This window comes from Benincasa hispida, chromosome 1 (assembly GCF_009727055.1).
Source record: "Benincasa hispida cultivar B227 chromosome 1, ASM972705v1, whole genome shotgun sequence".
In the NCBI taxonomy this organism is placed as follows: Eukaryota; Viridiplantae; Streptophyta; class Magnoliopsida; order Cucurbitales; family Cucurbitaceae; genus Benincasa; species Benincasa hispida.
In genome coordinates this window covers 15194254-15214523 of record NC_052349.1, presented here as the reverse complement: position 1 = coordinate 15214523, position 20270 = coordinate 15194254, and the positions used below count along the sequence as shown (strand labels likewise).

The following is a 20270-nucleotide window of genomic DNA, read 5'->3' as shown; positions in this document are numbered from 1 at the left end:
TTAATTTTAACCTATAGTATTATATGAATCTCATTCATATAATTAATATTTGAATCTCATTCAAATATATTATCTCATATAGTTTTAATTATAAATCATATTTATAATTAACTATATACTATAATGTATCATTATACAATGTGTTTTATATTAATCACAATTATATAATTAATTCTTATATTTTCCTTAAATAATTCAAACAATTCAAATTATTCTAACTTCTTATTCTTTGTTTTATCCTTAGTGAACTAGCAAAGGGGACTAGTGGACTAACAGATTAGAAGCTCCAATGCTACTAGATTAATTAATTAAACTCTTTAATTAAAATAATCAACATTCATTCACAGGTCACTCCACTAAAGATCCACAACTACACTCTTCGCATTGTAAATATAATTTTATGTCCACCGATATAACCAATCAATAATAAGTAACTTTTCACGAATTGCCTATAATTACAACTGGGTCAAATTATTGTTTTACCCCTGTAATTACCTCTAATTCCTTAAATATCATCGCTCCCTCTAATGAACAATTCGTTCATAGTCTAACTATAAACTAAATTCATCTCAGGCCAATGAGAGGGCGAGGCTCCATTGTTCAAGACTCGAAATCAGTCCTTAAGAGATCAACTCCTTTACTTTTACCCTAAAAATGGGAATGAGTGAATTCCATCTTGTGTAGCTATGTTCAGCTCCCTACATGGACAAATCCCAAAATGGTAGGCATATTGAGTTAGCGAAACTGGTCACCCTCACCCCTATAGATCAAAGGAATATCCTTATAGATAGGAGTTCATAACTCACTCAGAATTGAGGTCGAGTTACCTATGGTCATCCTAGGAAATGTTAATCTCTTCAATTAACGATGTTATAAAAAGAGATTAATCGTTTTGCGGTCCGGTCTTATACAAACTCTTTGTATAGGATACCTCAACTCGCATGTCTCCACATTGATTTACATCACATCGTTTGTAACACTTACAACTCTTATAATATTTACAAATTGGGTCATATCCATAGTGTTACCAAGATAAAGCACACAACCTTATCCATATGCTACATACCATTTAGGTTATTACTTGAACATGATCCACCTATATGTCTACCACATACATGTTCAAGCTACATAAGATAACTTCGAATCTTAGTTTATTAGATTGAGTTAATGCAATATAAATATCGAATAAAATAACTCTTTATATTATTAAATAAATAATTTGTACATAAAATTTATAAACTACGAGAACCAAGAGATTTAAGACACCAATCCCAATACTTATAAACCCTAAATTGGTTATTTAATTCATATTAGACCGCTCTCATACCAAAATGTTTAATTTTCTCAATTAAACTCAAATACGAAAGCTATTAACAGAAAATGATCTTAATAGGATAATTAAATCAAACAAAATATATATGGTAAAGGAATGAATACTTACTTGATTATTACATGATGAATGTATGTCCCAAATAATTTTAAATGTTCTCCAATCCCAATACCGTAGATTCTTCAATTCGTCGTTTCATGATATAAGGACTTGTTTACTTCAAAGAATTAGACCCTAAATAGAGAGTGTTATTCTCATTTCTAGAATAAAAAACACACAAAGATTGAGATATGAAGAGGGAGGAGAAATGTATCTTTAAAAAAAAAAAAAAAAAAAATCTAATCCCATTAGGTTAGTTTTTTAATTTCATAAAATCAAATATGTCAAATTATCCACATAATATATAAGTCATTGTATACATATAATTTTTTTTTTATAATAATGTGCAGCCCAATAAAGGGCAATAATGATTCCTCAATAAGTTATTGAAAATTGTTTTCCTCACCAAGTTGAATTGCTTTTGCGATTGATTTGATCAAAAGAGACAATAATCCTAAAATTAGGTTCATTCTTGTTGCAAACATTCAAACCCGTCGAGGTGGGAATTTCGTTCAAGCTTAGGCACATAAAGCTTTCTCTGTACTATTGATTGTAGTACACATTGGGCATGCGACCTTGCTACCTTTATGAGCTCTTTTGTTGTCTAACTTCGTCGTCTTCTTTTTAGGTGCATTGAATAAATGGACCGAACACTTCACCTTATGTATCAACTCTTTGCCCTTTCCTATTCGAATTTCTCAAACCCAAAGCTGAGAACAAGACAGAAACCTCAACTTCACCAAAAATATATTTTAGGGTTGGCTAGTATGCTTATGAGCCAGACGAACTTTTGCAAGTTTTAGGTACTAATCTAGCAATTAATACATTTTTAAGTTTCACTTTTACGTCAATTTAAACTACACAAAGTTAAGTAGTCCAAATTTGCAGTATCAAATTGCATGCACGCCAACTGTTTGATGATATGCTCCAATGAGAGTCGTTTCTTCACTGCAGGTTGTTTGTATTCATTTTTTTTTTTCTTTTTTGTTCTGGACATTCTATATTGACGTAGATGTGGGATTAGCATTAGATTTTTTAAATTGGCTTCCTGTTTTTTTTCTTTTTTTAGGTAGATCATTCAATAAAATTACAAATGGTTCATCCAGGTCTTAGATATCTATCTCCATTAATCCTTGATGGTGAACTTCATTCAGTTGCTTATGATGTTGAATTTGAAGGTAGAATGATCATGACCCAGTTGATCACTGTGATTAAGATTTTCATGATATCCACAACATGATAGTATATTTTAACTTCACGTAAGTCTACAACTTGATAGCTGGTTTTCTTGGTGAAAATTTAAGTTTTAAGGAAAAAGGACTTGTTTGAGAATTCTACATTGCTTAGTTTGGAAGTAGAATTTCCTTCTTATACTCTCACCTAGTGGGTTTGAACCTAAGGGATAGTCATATTTTAGAGGGAGTGAGGAGATAGGCAAATGTGGGTATGGTGGACATCCCACACGCACACCGCCGTTGTCTGTTTGGTCGGCAAGGCGCGTATGTGATTATTTTTATTAAATAAAAGAAGAGGTCTTCCGCTCGTTACGTGGTCCTCGCACACGTTCCACGACTGTGAGCGCTTCTCTTCTCCTTAGTTGCGCGCTGCAGTTGGCTCTCGAGGACTATAAAAGGGACAAGTCTTTCAGCAATTTCACACATCTCAATTCATCTTCATTTTCTCTCTCGGCCTCTTCTTTCTTTCCATTTTGGTTTTTCGAGCATCTCAATTTAGAAGAGTGTGAGTTTTCCAGTCGGATACAGTGTAGCTCCGATCGAGACAGTATTATTTATTCTAGGCTATTTCATCCTGGCAACATCGTAGCAATTCCATGGAAACACATTTAGGCAGAGCAACAAAATGTTATAAAGAGAGCGAGATCCCCGACTCAGCCTGTAACGAGTTTCTGTTTTGCAGGTTCCACTTTTTGACGATTGCCGTTCGTGACCGCTGTTCATTGCTGTTATCTTCCGTCCATCGAAGTGTTGTGGTTCCAACTTCTACGACTTAGTGTTTTTCATTACTTTGTTCTGAAGAACTTCGATTCCTGGTCTATCAAAATCCTATCTCTATACATGTTACTTTCCAACAATTAATTAGAAGCTCTAAATGGAGAAATGGGTTGGATTTCTTTAACAATATGCATCAATTCCATTATACAGCTCATTATAAAAAACCCTGCCAAATGACCAAACAACAGCCAAGAGAGACAACATCCCAGAACAATTGATTTCCATATAGTTAAACTAAATCACAATTAAATCTACAAAACCATCCAAAGAACTCAAGATTTTTAGTCATTAGCCGTGGCTAATTGAAGTGCCAACAATTCTTCCTCAGGGATGGTTTTTATGTGGCAGTCTGAGCGAGGATAAGCCACACAAAGAAGCGAATAGCCTTGCTCCACAACGTCATCGCTCAACATACCTTCGCTTTGGTCGACGGTGCCACTGACAAGGCGAGCAGGGCAAGTCATGCACACTCCAAGTTTGCAATCGTGAGGAATTTCTAAGCCATTGTCCAATGCACTGTTCAATATGCTCTCGTCGGCATCGACCTCCAGCTCGGTGGCCTTCCCCCCGTGCTCGATCACCACTTTGTATGACCGGACCACCAAGCGCCGCCGTGAGCAGCCTATATGGGTTGTGGGTCTGGAAAGCTTGGTGGGTTGGTTTCGTTTTGGTAGAGAGAAAGCGGATGGAACAAAATGAAGAGTTGCCATTGTTTTCTTTTCTCTGCTTAAGGATGAATTGAAAAGGAGGTAATTTGTGAGGTTGTGGCCATTCGAGGGCGTTGGTGATGAGATAAGGTTCTGATTCCTTGATGTAATTTGCTAAAGCATGGCCCCATCACAGCGGTGGGGAGTCGATGTAGATCATCTGGCTTGACAAAACCAATTTTTTTCTAGATAACCTACCAAACCAGTCATTTTGGTGCGGTTTGGTTGATTTCCTTGATTTTTTCGGTTTTTTAGGCCTTTAAATTAGCCTAATTTTCAAACACAATTAAATTGAGTACGTTTTGCTTGTCATCAATTTACATTTTTATTATAGATTTAGAAATAGACCCCAAATATCAAGTACGAAACATAAGTAAACACCACCAAAAGTTATTAAATAGGACTCACTTTTTAAATCAGCATTGATTTATTAAATTATATTTATGAAAACTATAAAAAAGAAAAAAGAGTAATGGATAAATAAATATTTTATCTTTCTCGTAAACAAGAATGTTTATTATTCATTTCATCCCTTTCATAAGATATAGTAAAAAGATGAATTCATTTCTTATAATGTCAAAAATAATAATAATTCACTTCTTATTTCTGATCTCAAGATTAAATTCTTGTTCTTATGTCAATGTTATGATTAATTTTGACATAATATGATTAATTCTTGGACATATGAAAATATCTATTAGAATATTGATATGTTGATAAAAAATTTAATACTCACTTATGGTTACTAGTTTAATAACACGTGTATTGTAATGTTTAAAATTGTTGCATAGAAATATATTTACATACTCTTGTTTTCATCCATTGAACTAGGTGGAATTAATTGTTTTTATTTTTTAAAATAACGTTTAATAAAATACAAATTAGATAAAATTGATATAAGGTATATTGCATGAGAAATGTGGAAATTAAATTAAAATTTTGAGATTTTTTAAATTCTATTTTGATTGATTTGAATAATCATGTGCCATTTATGTATAGATTATTTTAAATATTTAGGTTTGATTTACACATATTTAAATTCATGAATAATGGTATATATAATATAGTATAAAGAATGTTGGAATATAATAATATTTACTTGAGTAATAATATTTTCATTTATAATAATATAGTATAAAAAAATTTCTTCTAACTCTTTTAGAAGTCCATTCATGACCAATCTCTCAATCCTATTGAGATTTATGTAATCCATTCTTAGATGCCAAAGATGGTCATTTTCTTTTGAAGAAACTTTTAGTCTTTTATTTTGTGTGGTTGACCATTTCAAGGTTATGGAGCATTTTAGATGTCAACGGTCTTACCACATATAAGTTGTTTTCGTTTATTACTAAAAAAATATTAATACCACTTTTTAGATAAATGCTTTATCACAAACAAAAGATATATTATAATATTGTTCCAATAAACATGATAATGAAATCAAATTCCTCTTAAAATGAGGAACAATATAAACATTGTCTAACAATATATATTTTGAATTGAAAAAACAACTTCCAGCTTCCTATTGCAACCGTCGAGACAACATGTCTTGTCCCAACCAGCAGAATCATGTCTCCAGCCTGCAGCTGCTACTAGAAACTATTTTTCTATAATAAAGAACAAATATGGTTAGTAACTTTTGAATCAAGTATTTAGACAGAATCATCATTTTCTACTAAATAGGTTTTTAGAACTAGTAAATCATATTTACCTTCTTTTGTCTTCTTTTCTCAGTCAAGTACTTTGGGCAGTTTCTTTTCTAGTGTCCATCCTGGTTGCAATGAAAACAAGTTTCTTTTGCAACCTTGGCCTTTTTCCCCTTTTGGACAGTAGCTGGTGGGTTAGCTTTATTCTCCTTACCACCTTTCTTCTTCTTCTTCCATTTCTTGGAACCTGAGGAAGAAGGCGCGGACTTAGTCCCAAAGATAGAAACCCTATGGAAAATTTTCAAGGAATTGATAAAACATTTGCCTCCCCGTGGTATCCTTTGACTTTCATCAAGGACTCGTAATTCTACAATTTGTTGAGAAGGGTGGTAAAGTTGTATTCTATTTTGTTCATGATAGGATTATTGTGGAACTGAAGAAAACTCTTCGGAAGAGTCTCCAAAGCTTATCTGATTGGACTCATCTATGATAGCCCCATTCATCTCAGCCACGTTGAAGTGGACCATCATGTTAAGGACATGTTCCTTAACAAATATCCCTCATTCATCCTGGCGTTGAAGATGAACTTAAGAGCGTCGTGCTTGAGATGTCTGGACGATTGCCCGAACATCTTATGTAATGACTCCATGATCTTGCGTGTTGTGAGCATGGTCTCATGCTTTTTTGCCAAGAATTCAATTAAAGTTACTGAAATGTAGACTCAAGTCTTAATGTTGGCCTTTGTCCACCTGTCATGGGCATCACGAACATTTCGTGATGCATTGAATCCAGGGGCTGGAGGACATTCCTCTATTAGAACAAATTTGAGGTTGTCGATGACCAAGATTGTGTTTATCGTATTTTTCTAGCTAGTGTAATTTTTGTCGGTTAACTTATCAACACCAAGTAAGGATATTATAGCACTAGTCATGATTATAGGTTGCTGATAAAAACAAATTACTTATATTAGATATGAATGAAAAAATTCATTTAATCCAATCAATTTAGCAAAACACTTAACTAACCCTAAAAACATTTGATTTTACAATGATACTTCAGTGATTTAGAATAAATGCCACCTTGGAGTGTACACTTATTCCTTCACTAAATTGAGACATTCTCAATTAAATATTACACTAAAATAACTCTTATTCCTATAATATTTAATTACCATTAATTTGGTCAATAAATTATTAACTATCTTAATTTTTTTTTATAAGTGTAACCCTGTATTTTCAACTCTATAGCCCATCTCAATTAGTCTGCCTTAAGGAAGAATATAATCGGTGCAATTGGCTACAATGATCTAATCCATTTTTTGAGTTCGCTTTGTCCCCTTCCATGCAAACATCTTCCTAAAGGGGACGCTCCTAAGGTGTCACGAGGCCGAACACGGAAAAATATTACAAACTAATGAAAGAGATGTGTTGATACACATCATTTTCTCATTTACTATATACACTTTCTCCATTCTCCTTGATATTAATCCATGCAAATACTTTCCTAAGGGAGGGTGTGTCCAAGGCACCCGAGGTCGAGCATGGATCTCACACCATGAACTTTTAGGGGGAATGTGAGTGGAAAAAATGTCATATCATATATATATTTTTCCTCCCTCTAAGTGTTTTGAACCTTAGAGTTTATTAACACTTAGATAAATTCGATTAAATAATTTAACTAATTGATTGTTAATGTGCTCAATATAACATTTATATTGAATAGTTTAACAATATATGATTTTATTTATTAAACACTTTAATAAATCGAATCATTTATTGCATGCTTATAAAATATTTGTCTAATTCACCTTCCAGATTGATTCCCAGGTAGGGGTATTCCATTTTCGTCAGCTTAAAACTCCCAACCTTAGACGGAACTTTTCTTAGACAATGGTCCCTTATAGACAATTATTTTATAAATTTAGCTTTTATTAGTCAAATTAATCCTATTAAAAGGAAAATTAAAAGATTAACATACTTTTAATCATATTAGAAATAATTTTAACATAGATCTAGGTGAATAAATTTTATACCATTTAAAATTATTTGAAACATATATTTGCATGCAACTCTTGATTATAGATTTTAATTTTAATAATTAAACTTATAACACTTATAAAATAGTGAAATAATTAAAACTTATAACTATGCATCTAATGACATTCATGAAATATAGCACTTATATATACTAAATAATGTCATGCTCAACACAATTTCATTTTCATTATATAATGTAACATATATATTATAAAGTAACGAAAATAAACACATTATCATACAAAACCATATAATAGAACTTTTATACTATAGTATGATACATGGACATGTTAATTATGCATACAATCATATAATATAACAATTATATTCAATATGATGTAGATTGCATGCATAGGCTTTGTGAATGTTTATCTTGCATTTTCAATTTATTAATTGAGTTCGAATTGTATAACGTTCACACGCTTCCGCAGGGAATTCTATTCCTTCAATTGGTATTAGAACTAGGTTTCGATCTTGGGATCAAGGAAATGTTCCTTCAATTGGTATTAGAGCCAGGTTTCGATCTTGGGACCTCTAGTCCCATAACCTACAGTATAAGAGAAAAGTGAGGGATACTCTCTCTCATGTTCTATAAAAGTAATTCCCCTTACATAGGGAGTTATAACTGTATTATTAAATTAATAATAATACAATATGTATATTATATGGTTTGTTATATAATTAATAAACCATATAATATGCATTATAATCATATTAAAATGTAACTCATTCTTATAACCTATAGTTTTAATATGAATCATATTTACATTAAATTTTAACCTATAATTTTGATACAAATAATATTTGAATCTCATTCAAATATTTCTCTCTCACAAACTATATACTATAATATATCAATATACTCATATATTATATCAATCATATTAATATAATAATTGCTTAAATTTCCATAAATAATTTGAACAATTCAAATTATTCAAAAAAATAATTATGCAATTGTTTTTATCCTTAATGAGCTAATAAGAGGACCTTACGGACCTATAGATTATAAGCTCCAATGATACGAGAATAATCAATTAAACTTTTTACCTAGATTAATCAACATTCATTAATTGTTGGTTACTCCATTAAAGATCGATAACTGCACTCTTCGCACTGTAAATATATTTTTGTATTCACAGATATAATCGATCAATAGTAAGTTGAACGTTCACAAATTGCTCATAATTATAACTAGGTCAAATTATCGTTTTATTCTTGTAGTTACATCTAACTTCTTAAATGTTATTGATTCCTCTAATGAACAACCAGTCTATAGTCCAACTATAAAAATTAACCCCTTTGGGGTCAATGAGAGGGTGAAACCTCATTGTTCAAGATATGGGATTAGCTATTAAGGAAGCAATTTATCTACTTTTCTTGTCTATAAGAATGAGTGAATTCCATCTTGTGTATCTGTGCTCCCAATTCCATATTCGAAAAAATCCAAAAAATGGTATGCATATTGAGTCAATGAAATTGGCTACTCTCACCCATACAGATCAAAGAATTGCCCTCATAGATAGAAGTTCACAACTTACTCAGGATTTAAGTTAAGTTATCAATGGTCATCCTAGTGAAATGTTGTTTCTTCGAGTAACGGTGTTATACAGAGAAACCAATCATTTCAGGTTTAGTCTTGTATATACTCTTTATACAAAACACCCCCTCACATGTCTCCACATGGACAATATGAATCATATCGTATGTAACACTTGCAACTCATATAACAGTTACAAAATGGGTCATATCCGCAGTGTCATCAAGATAAGGTATCCAACTTTAACCATGTACTACAAACCTTTTAGGTTATTACTTGAACACGATTCATTTGTATGTCTACCACATACTGTTCAAGTTACATTTAAACAATCTTGGATCTTAGTTTATCGAATTGAGTTAATGCTATCTAAATGTCAAATAAAATACTTCTTATTTTATTAAATAAACAATTTGTATTTATGTATTACAAACTACAAAATCCACGAAAATATTAAATTTAATATTTTATCCGTAACAATTATTAAACATGTTTGGAACCGTAGATTAAGTTGGGATCCAAAACAGAATAAATATTAAAAATAATTGAAAATGAATTACAATTTTATTTTTAATTGAATATCGTTTTCAGATTTACGTTTCACATCTCATAAAACATGACTTTCTCAAAAAAAATAAAAGAATATTTTACAAATGTCAATACATTGCATTTCAATTTTTTTTAGTGTACCGTTAAAAATCAATCTTCATCGTTGAACATTCATGAAATCAACAATTTAATCTCAAAATTTTATGGGCCGTTTGGTTTGAGAAAATAAAGAGTGGAAATGGACATGGATATATAAAATCCTTGTTTGGTTGGAAAATTTAGGTATTTACCCGAGAAAACATTTTTCTCAAGATTTTGAATTGAATTTATTGTTTACCAATTAATCTATAAAATTTTATAGAGTTGTCATAATTAATTTTATAAATTAAATACAAAGATAATTTATTTTCATAAAATTCAGATAGCATTTTCATGCAATCATTCTTGATTCTCATCAATCTTATTCCCAAGTTTATAATTCCCAGTTATTCTTAATTACTGGCATCTAGAAAATCTTAAACAAAACAACCATTTAATGGATAACAGTTTAGACTCATAAATCGACCGTTTAGTGGATAACAGTTCACATTCATAAATTTTAATATCTACCAACTAATTTAATATTGTATTTTTAAATTTGTTATAATGCAATATGAGTGCGAGTCAAAATGAGCATAACAAGAATAAGTATATACTATCAACATTGAGGTCATGGGTTCAATCTAACGATTTAATTTTATAGATTATAAACACATTTATCCTTTCTCAATTAATGAATTCATAGATATAAGAATTTTGAACAACATTTTTTATGATAAAGACTTTTTTAACAATATGCGGGGTAGAGGATCGAATCTCAAACCTTGAAATTGATAGCATATTAGTTGAGTTATACACATATTAGAGATTAAATTGTAACATGTTTAGGATTTGTTTGGACTGACATAGAAAAATATTTTTCAAAAATTCATATTCATTTAAATACTTTTGATAAAAATGCTTTAAAATAAAGAACACACATGTGCTTGGCAACTCCTTTTCAAAACTTTTTTTTTTAATGTCAAATTACTATAAATGAATTATCTGACAGTGATGATGGTTGGAGTTGGATGATGCTAGCCATCAGAGATTGTGTCCAAAGGTTGGTCGACGATCATTGGAGGTATGGCTAAAGGTGGCCAACGTCAGTCGTTGGAGGAGGTGACCAAAGATTGGTTGCAACGGTTGTTGAAAGTAGTGGCCGGTGATGGTCATCGGAGGTTGTGACCAAAATTTCTCAAATTAAGGAGAGATTAACCATTATACCTAAAATTAGAATTCGATTCTCAGGGCTAAGGCTCTCCTTATCCCCCTCCCTTTTCCTCAAAGATGAACAAAGCGAGCTGAGTTGCCCATGCTTTATCCATCTGACCTGCTTATAGCTTTAGAAAAGAGTATAACGTGGGTCTATGCCCCTTTTACCCCTTATCACGGGAACTACTTAAGCTTCTTTGGACAGACTCACTCCGGGTTGGAAAAAGGTTGAAAGATCAGTCTATTGCAAAAAGTCGGTTACAAAGGTTTATCCTAAACCAAATTATTTGATAAACACATTTTTTTAAAATTCTATTTTAAATGGTTATCCAATACTTGAATTTTTTTAAAATAATTTATTTTTTAAATTAATTACTTTCAATGTATTTTAAACCTAAGACATACCCTCAAATATAAAGTCTTGATTGGCATCGAATTAAAAGCATAAATACTGGATCTTTACCAATTGAAATGTAGGAACCAAAAGGATTAAACTTAAAAAAAAAAAACAAAACAAAAAAAACAAAACAATAGTACTTTTTCAATAATAATAATCATAATATAAAAGAAAACAAAAATCGAATAAACGTAGCTCAATTCCCAAACTACCCTTGAGAAGTGAAGGGAACTTCCCGTATGACCCAATTTCCTTAACTCACCGTTTCTCCCTTCTTTCAATTTGGCTGTTCGCAGTCTCACAGTTAGCGTAGTTGTTCGAAGTGGTCGCCTCCTCGAATCGCTCACCATTTGCTTCACTCTCAGCACTGATTAGCGGCGTCGATCAAGTATGCTTTGTTTTTTGTTCATCTTATTCTGCCTCACTTTCATCCGCTTCTTTTAAGCTTGCGATCGACTGCTTTTAGTTTCTTTGCGAATCATGTCCATGTTTTGCCTGCGGCTTCGATTGAAATTAGGTTTTGCAATCCGTTTCTATTTTGACTAAATGCTGGACTATATACCCTGCTCTAAGGGATTAGGTATTTGCTCTGTCGTATTTAATCGTTTGTTCCGTTGGACCTGTGGTTCGTTTTAAGTTGTTCGCTACGAAACATTCCGTTGCAGCAATTTGGAGCTAGTTGCTTTCATTTTTAAATTTGGCCTTTGTTATGCTGTGTTTCTGCAAATTGCCATCATCACCTCTTGGCTCAGTTCACGACTGTTTAAGGATCTCAATTCTCTGGTGCTTGTTTTTTGTATTATGAACCACAATGAACGATCGTTTGACTTTACCCCACTTATCGAGCTAGAACTCGATACCTTAATAGACGTTTTATAGCTTGAAATTGTATTGCGTTTCTAAACTGCTCCACTTACCTTTCCGTGCTTAATGTTAAATTTTTCCTGATTCCATGAAATTACATTATTGTTGGGATGATTTGTTGGTAACTTTTAGTAGTTGGGAGATGTGGTAGTGGTGATTTCAGACTATGGTTAGCTGTTTGGTGCTGCCGTTTTTGGAATTTTAACTCTGACGGGTATGGATACCTATATGTCAAGTTATCAAGGAAGTTGTCTTATTCAAAATTTAACTTCGTGATCTTCATCCTATCTATGCTCAAAGTGGACTTCCAGCATTCCTACGTTGTGAGCAGGGAGGAAGGAAGTCTGTGTGGACTGGAATGATAGATCCTTTGTTTGATTTGAGGGATATCTGTACCGGGAAGTGGGAACTAGATGTAGCTATTTCTTATGCTTGGTTCACTTTCGCCACTGGGTTTCGATTTCCAAGTCTCTACCACCATCAATGAAATGGGAGGAGAAAGTTGAAGACAAACTTTGATTAAACCAGTCCACCCAGGTTGCAGATTTAGATGCAACTACAGGAATTAAGATATCTATGAGTTTCCCTTCTACGTCTAGTTCAATTGTACAAAGTTAATTGTGCAAGTTTACAGTATCAATAATGCAGCCCATCTGTTTGATGCTTTGCTTCAATAAGTTAATTCATTCACTACGCGTTGTGTTGTTTTTGTTTTTTTTGTCCTAGGCATATGATATTCATGTAAATAGGTGGTTGGGAACGGTGGTTTTTCAAAGATTTAAAGTGGCTTCATGTTCTTGAGGAGAGGGTTTTCTTTTACTAGTCCTCAATTTGTTTTGAGGGCCTGCAGCTTTTGCTCAAAAGCATTGCCCAATGGAAGCCTTGGAAGCGAGAATGAAAGGGTAGCTCATTCAGATAGCATTGCAAATCGTTCATCCAGGCCTCAGGAATCTCCATTGTTCTCTGATGGTAAACCTCATTCAGTTGCTTATGATGTTGAACTTGTAGATGTTGATACTTGGGCAGTTTCATGTGGTTTAGCAAGAGCATGGGAAGGGAGAGAAGAGGGTTGGACGGGCTTTGAAAATAGATGCTTCTTAGAGGATGAGGCTCATGACCCAATTGATTATTGTGATTTAGATTTTGACAATATTGACAACATGAGAATACGTGGAAATCTCTTCTATAAACTTGATCGAGGATCCAAAGAATTTGAAGAATATAGCCTTGATTTTCATCGGAAGAAGAAGTCTATGAAGGAAAAGGAAGATATGCAAAAAAGCAAAAGTAAAATCAATGATAAGCTTGATAATCGTTTGGCAAATGGCCATGTAAAGCTTCCTGAACATGTGAAGAACAAATATGTAATAGTGGAAAGGGAGAGTGATGACGTTGAGAAGAAACTTAGGACACCCACGTTTAATCAACTTACTGGTCCTTACCATGAGCCATTTTGTCTTGATATATACATATCAAAGGCCTCAGTTCGAGCCTGTGTCATTCACCGAGTGACTAGTAAGGTTGTTGCTGTGGCACATTCAATTTCTACAGACATGAAATTTGACCTGACTTCAAGGAAGGATTCCTCTGCCTGTACTGCTGTGGGGGCTGTTTTGGCCCAGAGAGCATTGGCTGATGATATCCACAATCTGGTATACACTCCAAGAAAAGGTGAGAGGATAGAAGGGAAGCTTCAAATTGTGCTTCAGTCTGTCATTGATAATGGGATTAATGTTAAGGTAAAAATTAAGCAGCAAAAGAGACCCAGAAAGTGGGAAGTCCACCATTAGCATGGACGTATGAAGAACATGAGGCTGCACTTTTGATGTAAGACAACTTCCTTGATATGCTAACGGCTAAGTAATATTGTTGTGGATCCTCCTTCTCAGCCAATAACTTATTTATTTATTTGATAAGAGCCATGAACTTATTTAATCTTCTTGTAACATTAAAGATTTTGTTTTTCTTCTGTCAAGATGTTTCAGTATATAAAAAGTGCCCAGTTTCGAATCTGAAATATATATATATATATAACTCTTGTAGAGTTTTCAATTCTGTCTAAAATTAAGGGTGCGACTATATTCAGACACCCTTCGTCAAGGAAACTCTCATCTACCCTCCTCATCGTCTGTGATCTCATCCTCCATTAGAAAGACATTCCTTTGTCTCCATGAGTATACACTGACCAATTCACGCTAGAATTTTTGGGGTTGATAGTCGTATAGGATATTTCATGTGGATGGAAAGTAAAAAGTAATTCTTCTTCTAGTTTTATAAATTGTATACTAAGTTTCTACCACTTCACAGATCAAAATGGCAAGCTCAAGTGAGAGTGAACGCAAGGAACCGGTGAATGAGCAAATGGTTGCGAACATGTATGGTGCTTTAAGGTCTGAACTCAATCAGATATACTCAAAAATCACAGAACTCGAAATGGAAGTCAGTGAGCACTCTCTGGTTATTTCTGCAATTGAGCCACTTGACCCATCAAGAAGATGCTACAGAATGATCGGTGGAGTGCTGGTGGAAAGAACAATCAAAGAGGTCCTGCCTGCTGTTCGACGCAACAAAGAGGGACTCGAGGAGGTCATTTCTAGACTCAATGAGGCCTTGGAGAAGAAGAAGAAGGAGATTTCTGACTTGGAGACCAAATACAAGATCAGGATTAGAAAGCCTGATGGTGAGGCTAAGGAAGAAGACAGTGGGCGGAAAGAAGGTGCAGCCCAGGGAGTCTTAGTTGGCCCTGCAGGTGAAAGTTAAACTCTCAACCCCATGATGAACTTTTATCATATTCTTGTAGTGCTGAACTTTTAGTTTCATCTTGATGGTTCACTGTTATAAGCCAGTTTGTGTGAAGTTTTGTTTTGACAACTTTCAGTTCAATAGGAAGATTTCCAGGACTTGTATGGTATAGATGATTTTGACGGGAAAAAGTTGAATGGGAACCGACTTTTCATCGTTTTGATGTGGAAAAATTTCTCTTAGTTTTAGAATAATCTCTTCAAAATTTATTAGTTTGAATCTTTGATTATGCTGTAATGGATTCTATATTCGAGCGTTCAGATTCAACCTTTCTCCTTTCTTAACACAAATACAAAGCAGTCTCTTCCAATGGAAGCCATTGGCCTTTCTTAAAAGTTACAAAGTTTACATCTCAAGTGAAAAACCAAATAGTCATAATCGAAGTCTCATCCTCTCAGCTAAAGAAATCCTGAACTCCTTTTCCGGCGAAAACTCGGTCGGACAGCTCTGCCAATAAGGCATTCACAGTTAGCAAAACGACACTAGAGCCAGCAATAACGCCAATCACCACCCCCGTCGTGCCCAAAACCTTTTGAAACGCCGGCCACTCAATCTCCTTAATCTCCTCCGCCACTCCGCCGATCAGGTCCCCTTCTTTCTCCACCTTCCGCTGCTTCAAAGCCTCCTGAATTTCGGCTCCCAAATTTGCGCCGGATTCTGCCGATTGGTCGGCCGTTTTCGGCTCCTCCGTTGGTGGCCCTGCTTGAACCTCCACCCCGTTGGATTCTGTGTTCTCTTGGCTTTCCTGCACGGCATTGACGGCGGAGAAGTTAATCTTCCTTATGAACCTAATAGTGGGGAGTCTGATCGTGTGTTGTGAGTGAGGATGAGAATGATGAGCGGAGCTCCGTCGTAGTGATAGGAACAAGGAGGCGGATCTGTTGGTTAAAGTGGATGGTACCGTCGGGAATTTCAGGGAGATCGGAACGGCCATTTTTGCTGTCGGTGAGCGGTCGAGAATCAGATTGAATAAATCGGTTGACAGTCAAGAGTCAGAGTTTGGGATAGCTAGGGCTTTGTTTGTGGCCCACATTATCTTTCACGATCGTTAGGTTCTGTGTGGGTCGAATGTAGAAAAGCCCAAACTTTTTAACTTGGGCTTAGCCCACGAGAATTTGGGATGTTTCACGGCAGGTGGAAATATAGCCCACATAATGAATAAAAAAAAAGGAAGATATAGCAAAGATTAATTTTTAGAGTTTATTAGTGATAGACTATCTATCATGAATAAAGTTATATTACTGATAAATTTTGTTATATTTACAATTTTTAAAAAATGTTTCTATACATTAATTATTAGCCCTAAAACTGATTATCCTTGTTTCATTGGTTCTTATAGTTTTAAAACGTTTTAGTTTAGTATATATGTATGTGCTTTCTCAGTTTGAACTCTATCTTCAAAGTTTAAGAGCAGATTGCTTTTTTTTTTTTTTTTTTCACTTAGAGAAACTGGAAACTAAACGGAAATCAGACTGATTGAGTTCATCAGTAGTTATGGTTATTAAATAATTATGTTTGATAAATTATATTATCTTCAACTATTCTTTGACTGTACTATATATATATACACACACCATCTCCCTATTTGCCAAATTGGCAAAGCTGTGTCTACCTTGAGATGAATGAAGTTGAGAGAGTGAAGTATTGAGCCACCAAATTTAGCCCTGATTATGAAATAAATATAGATATACATATATCAACTCCAACAACATAGATTAAAATATGGATTACATCAGAAAATTCCATCACTTAGTCCAAATCAAACCTTAAATATTTGAGAGAGAAAGAAAATGGTATACTTAAAACAAGACCAAATTTGTAGACCCAAGGTATCTTGGGGATCATACTTAATACAAAAAATATGCATAAAAATACTAAAAGAATGTCTTTCTTTTTAGATGCCTCTTGGAATCTCTCTTTGGATCCACTTTCCCCTTGTCCCATTTTACTTCATATCAAACAAAACTCCTTTCAAATTCCTCTCTCTCTCTCTCTCTCTCTCTCTCTCTCTCTCTCTCTCTCTCTCTCTCTCTCTCATTATCTCTTGGGTTTATCAAAGCTACTCTTATATAGCTCTAAGTATATAATGTGTGGATGGGTTTGCCAAAATTTGGATGACCCATATTTCAATATCAAATAAATTGTGCACAAGGGTAAGACTAAAAAAAATACATCTATATTAGATCTCGAAATTATATATATCGAGTCTTTTATTCATGCATACTTTTAAATACTTTTTTAGATTCCTTAAAAAAAAAAATTAAATATTTCTGCAGGCTACAACTTGACATGACAAAGATGACGAAGATTTTGATAAGTATTTTATTTAAGTAAAACTAATTTTGATTATGTTATAAACTTATAAGTAATGTCTTGTGCATCCTAAAATTCTATTCAACTTTATAGTATATGATATGTTTTTATTAAATAGTGATCTAGGAATTAATTGGCTATGATATAAATAAAGTAAAAGGTAATTAGTAACTTTCTAGCTTCTACAAATAATATTAATATTAATAAATAGCAAAACCTTTTTTCCGCTTAGAAAATGATTTATACTTTTGAACTTTGTGAAATGAAAAGCGTTAAAGTGAACTTTGGTCTAAAAAGGAGAGAGAATCTCCTTTGGAAGCATATAAAATCATAAATTAATAAAGGCATGCAGTGGTGACACATACCCATTCTTTATCAGCCCACTCTTGTCTAAATTGAGTTGCAATAAACTTCTAGCTAACTTGGTAACAAAAACTCTTTTTTTTTTCTTTAATACTTTTGTCTACTTTATTTAATTTTTATGATCAATATCCTATCTTGAAATGAGAATATAGGCACCATTTGATAACAGTTTATTTTTTTTGTTTTTATTTTTGTAAATTAAACCTATAGATACTACTTTACCTCTAAATTTCTTCATCGGTTATCTACTTTTTATCAATAGTTTTAAAAAATCAAGCCAATTTTAAAAAAAAACTTTTAAAAACTAGTTTTTATTTTTAGAATTTGACTAAGAATTCAACCCTTATATTTAAGAAAGATGGAAAACATTTTAAGAAATTGAGAGGAAATAAACTTAATTTTCAAAAATAAAAATAAAAACTGAAATGACTACCCAACGGAACCATAGTTATCGGTGTTTAAGCCTTAATTTTATGCATGCATAGAAGAAAGAAAGATTGTTTTGTTGCTTGTGAAAGGAAATTTCCAGTATTACATGAATATGAAAAATGTGTGCAAGCATAGAGAAAAATAGATTGTTTCAATGCTTTTGAAAGTAAATTTCTAGTATGTTACAGTAATATGAAAATTTTCTTCATAGTACCTCTATCTATTAATTACCACGTCAACATGCTTTTTAAAAATAGAGTCTACATCTCATGTTGCTATAAAATTTTCACTACTTTTAGTATCCAAAATGGTCCATTGAGTGAAATTTTCATTGCCTAGCTTTTTCTTTTTACTTTTTTTTATTCCTATCCCAATTGCCCATAACTATGGAATATTGGGACAATTTCTTTTTCATCCTATTCTAATATCAAAATAGCACATGTGAATTATTCTTATAGATTATTTAACCAATCCCTATTATATTGATTTTTTCTATGGAAATAAGTCGACTCACAAAGATAAAAAGTTGGAGATTAAAATAAAAGAAAATTATGAACTTATTTTATCATAAACATTTCTTATAATTTTGTTAACACCAAACATCAAGTCAAATGTAGTTTCTTTTAAACTACAAGAAGATATCTTAATCTTTATCATTACTCATTGAAAAACAAGAACTTGAAATTTTTAAAGATGGAGAATAAGATAATATGAAAATAGTAGTATTATAATCCCTCTTCACATTTTTAACCTTTCTTTTTTGAAATATCATCTTACACATAAACAAGATATGCATGTATATGCATCACTACGAATAATATAATTTTCTATTTCGAGTTAAATCTCCCAACTCACTTGTCCAAAAAACAAAAAAACATTTGAACCCATTCTCTTTAAATAAACCAACCCACATTAAGTACAAAGACATGTGGGTCATACAACATCTAACTTATAAGATCAAACAAATCAATCCAGCAACTAAACCAAAATCATTTATTTTCTATTATTCATCTTGAAGTGAAGTCAAATCACTTCTTGTGCCAAGAAGAGTTTAACTCAACTGACACTTGCGTATATGCTCAAGATCAAGAGATCTGTGATTCAAATCTCCCCACTCCCAATTTGTACTCAAATCTCTTCTTGCTTTTTTGTCAAAGAAAAGAAAAAAAAAACAATGAACAAAACATATACACACGTATAGACATTTAAGATTCAAAATCCTTCCTCTCTCCCAAAAAAAAAAAAAAAAAAACATTGAACAAGAAACTTAATTGACCAAACCCCACCACCTTCTTAGCTTAAAAAAAGTAATAATAATAATAATAAAGAAAGCCTTTTCTGTTTCAGCTGTTAGCTCTTCTTCCACACTGCAACACCATTAAATTACAAACATTTATGTCATCACCAAACATGACCTTATAGGACCACTCCCAACCTTTCTTTCTAAGGACAATAAACCAACCCTTCTGCCCTCTTTTGTCAGCAATTATATGTACCCAAAAATAAAATAAAATAAAATAATTTTTTTCTTTTCCTTTCCCTCATTTTCTCTTCCACCAACCAAACAGTAAACACAATATTCTCTCTTTTTTTTGCATATCCCACGCTTTTCTTGATTGTGTATGAGTGTGATCATCGAAACCCACATTTTGTTTTGTCTTCTTACAACAAACATTCCAACTTTCACCAACTACTAAGCTTTTCCCTGTAAATAAAGACGAACAACAACAAAAACATCATCACTTTTCATAAAGTAGAAGATAAAAAGAAACAATAATAACCCACCCTATGATTATGAAATCATTTTTCCATAATTATATTTGGTTCTTATGATATATATATATATGCTTTTGAACAAAATGTGCTTGAGCATAGACCTAAAGTAAGTAC

At 32.9% G+C, this 20270-nt stretch overlaps 4 protein-coding genes across 5 annotated transcripts; 2 read left to right on the top strand and 2 right to left on the bottom strand.

The window, feature by feature from the left end:
• Positions 1 to 3533: 3533 nt before the first annotated feature.
• On the bottom strand, positions 3534 to 4240 carry LOC120072597 (ferredoxin C 1, chloroplastic). Its single transcript, XM_039024997.1, has one exon. The coding sequence runs from the start codon at positions 4149 to 4151 to the stop codon at positions 3723 to 3725; it is 429 nt and encodes a 142-aa protein (XP_038880925.1). The 5' UTR covers positions 4152 to 4240; the 3' UTR covers positions 3534 to 3722.
• A 7618-nt stretch (positions 4241 to 11858) lies between these two features.
• On the top strand, positions 11859 to 15448 carry LOC120084840 (probable prefoldin subunit 2). 2 transcript variants are annotated; one of them, XM_039040659.1, is made up of 2 exons: positions 11859 to 11997; positions 14781 to 15448. In XM_039040659.1, the coding sequence occupies exon 2, from the start codon at positions 14787 to 14789 to the stop codon at positions 15231 to 15233; it is 447 nt and encodes a 148-aa protein (XP_038896587.1). In that variant the 5' UTR covers positions 11859 to 11997; positions 14781 to 14786; the 3' UTR covers positions 15234 to 15448. The 2 variants fall into 2 exon arrangements, with proteins under 2 accessions (XP_038896587.1, XP_038896592.1); XM_039040664.1 differs by lacking the exon at positions 11859 to 11997 and adding an exon at positions 14161 to 14300.
• Positions 11870 to 14294, top strand: LOC120084825. The gene is made up of 2 exons (XM_039040645.1): positions 11870 to 11997; positions 13200 to 14294. The coding sequence occupies exon 2, from the start codon at positions 13265 to 13267 to the stop codon at positions 14261 to 14263; it is 999 nt and encodes a 332-aa protein (XP_038896573.1). The 5' UTR covers positions 11870 to 11997; positions 13200 to 13264; the 3' UTR covers positions 14264 to 14294.
• A 75-nt stretch (positions 15449 to 15523) lies between the features above and the next one.
• Positions 15524 to 16306, bottom strand: LOC120084834 (preprotein translocase subunit SECE1). Its single transcript, XM_039040653.1, has one exon. The coding sequence runs from the start codon at positions 16207 to 16209 to the stop codon at positions 15670 to 15672; it is 540 nt and encodes a 179-aa protein (XP_038896581.1). The 5' UTR covers positions 16210 to 16306; the 3' UTR covers positions 15524 to 15669.
• Between the last annotated feature and the right edge of the window lie 3964 nt (positions 16307 to 20270).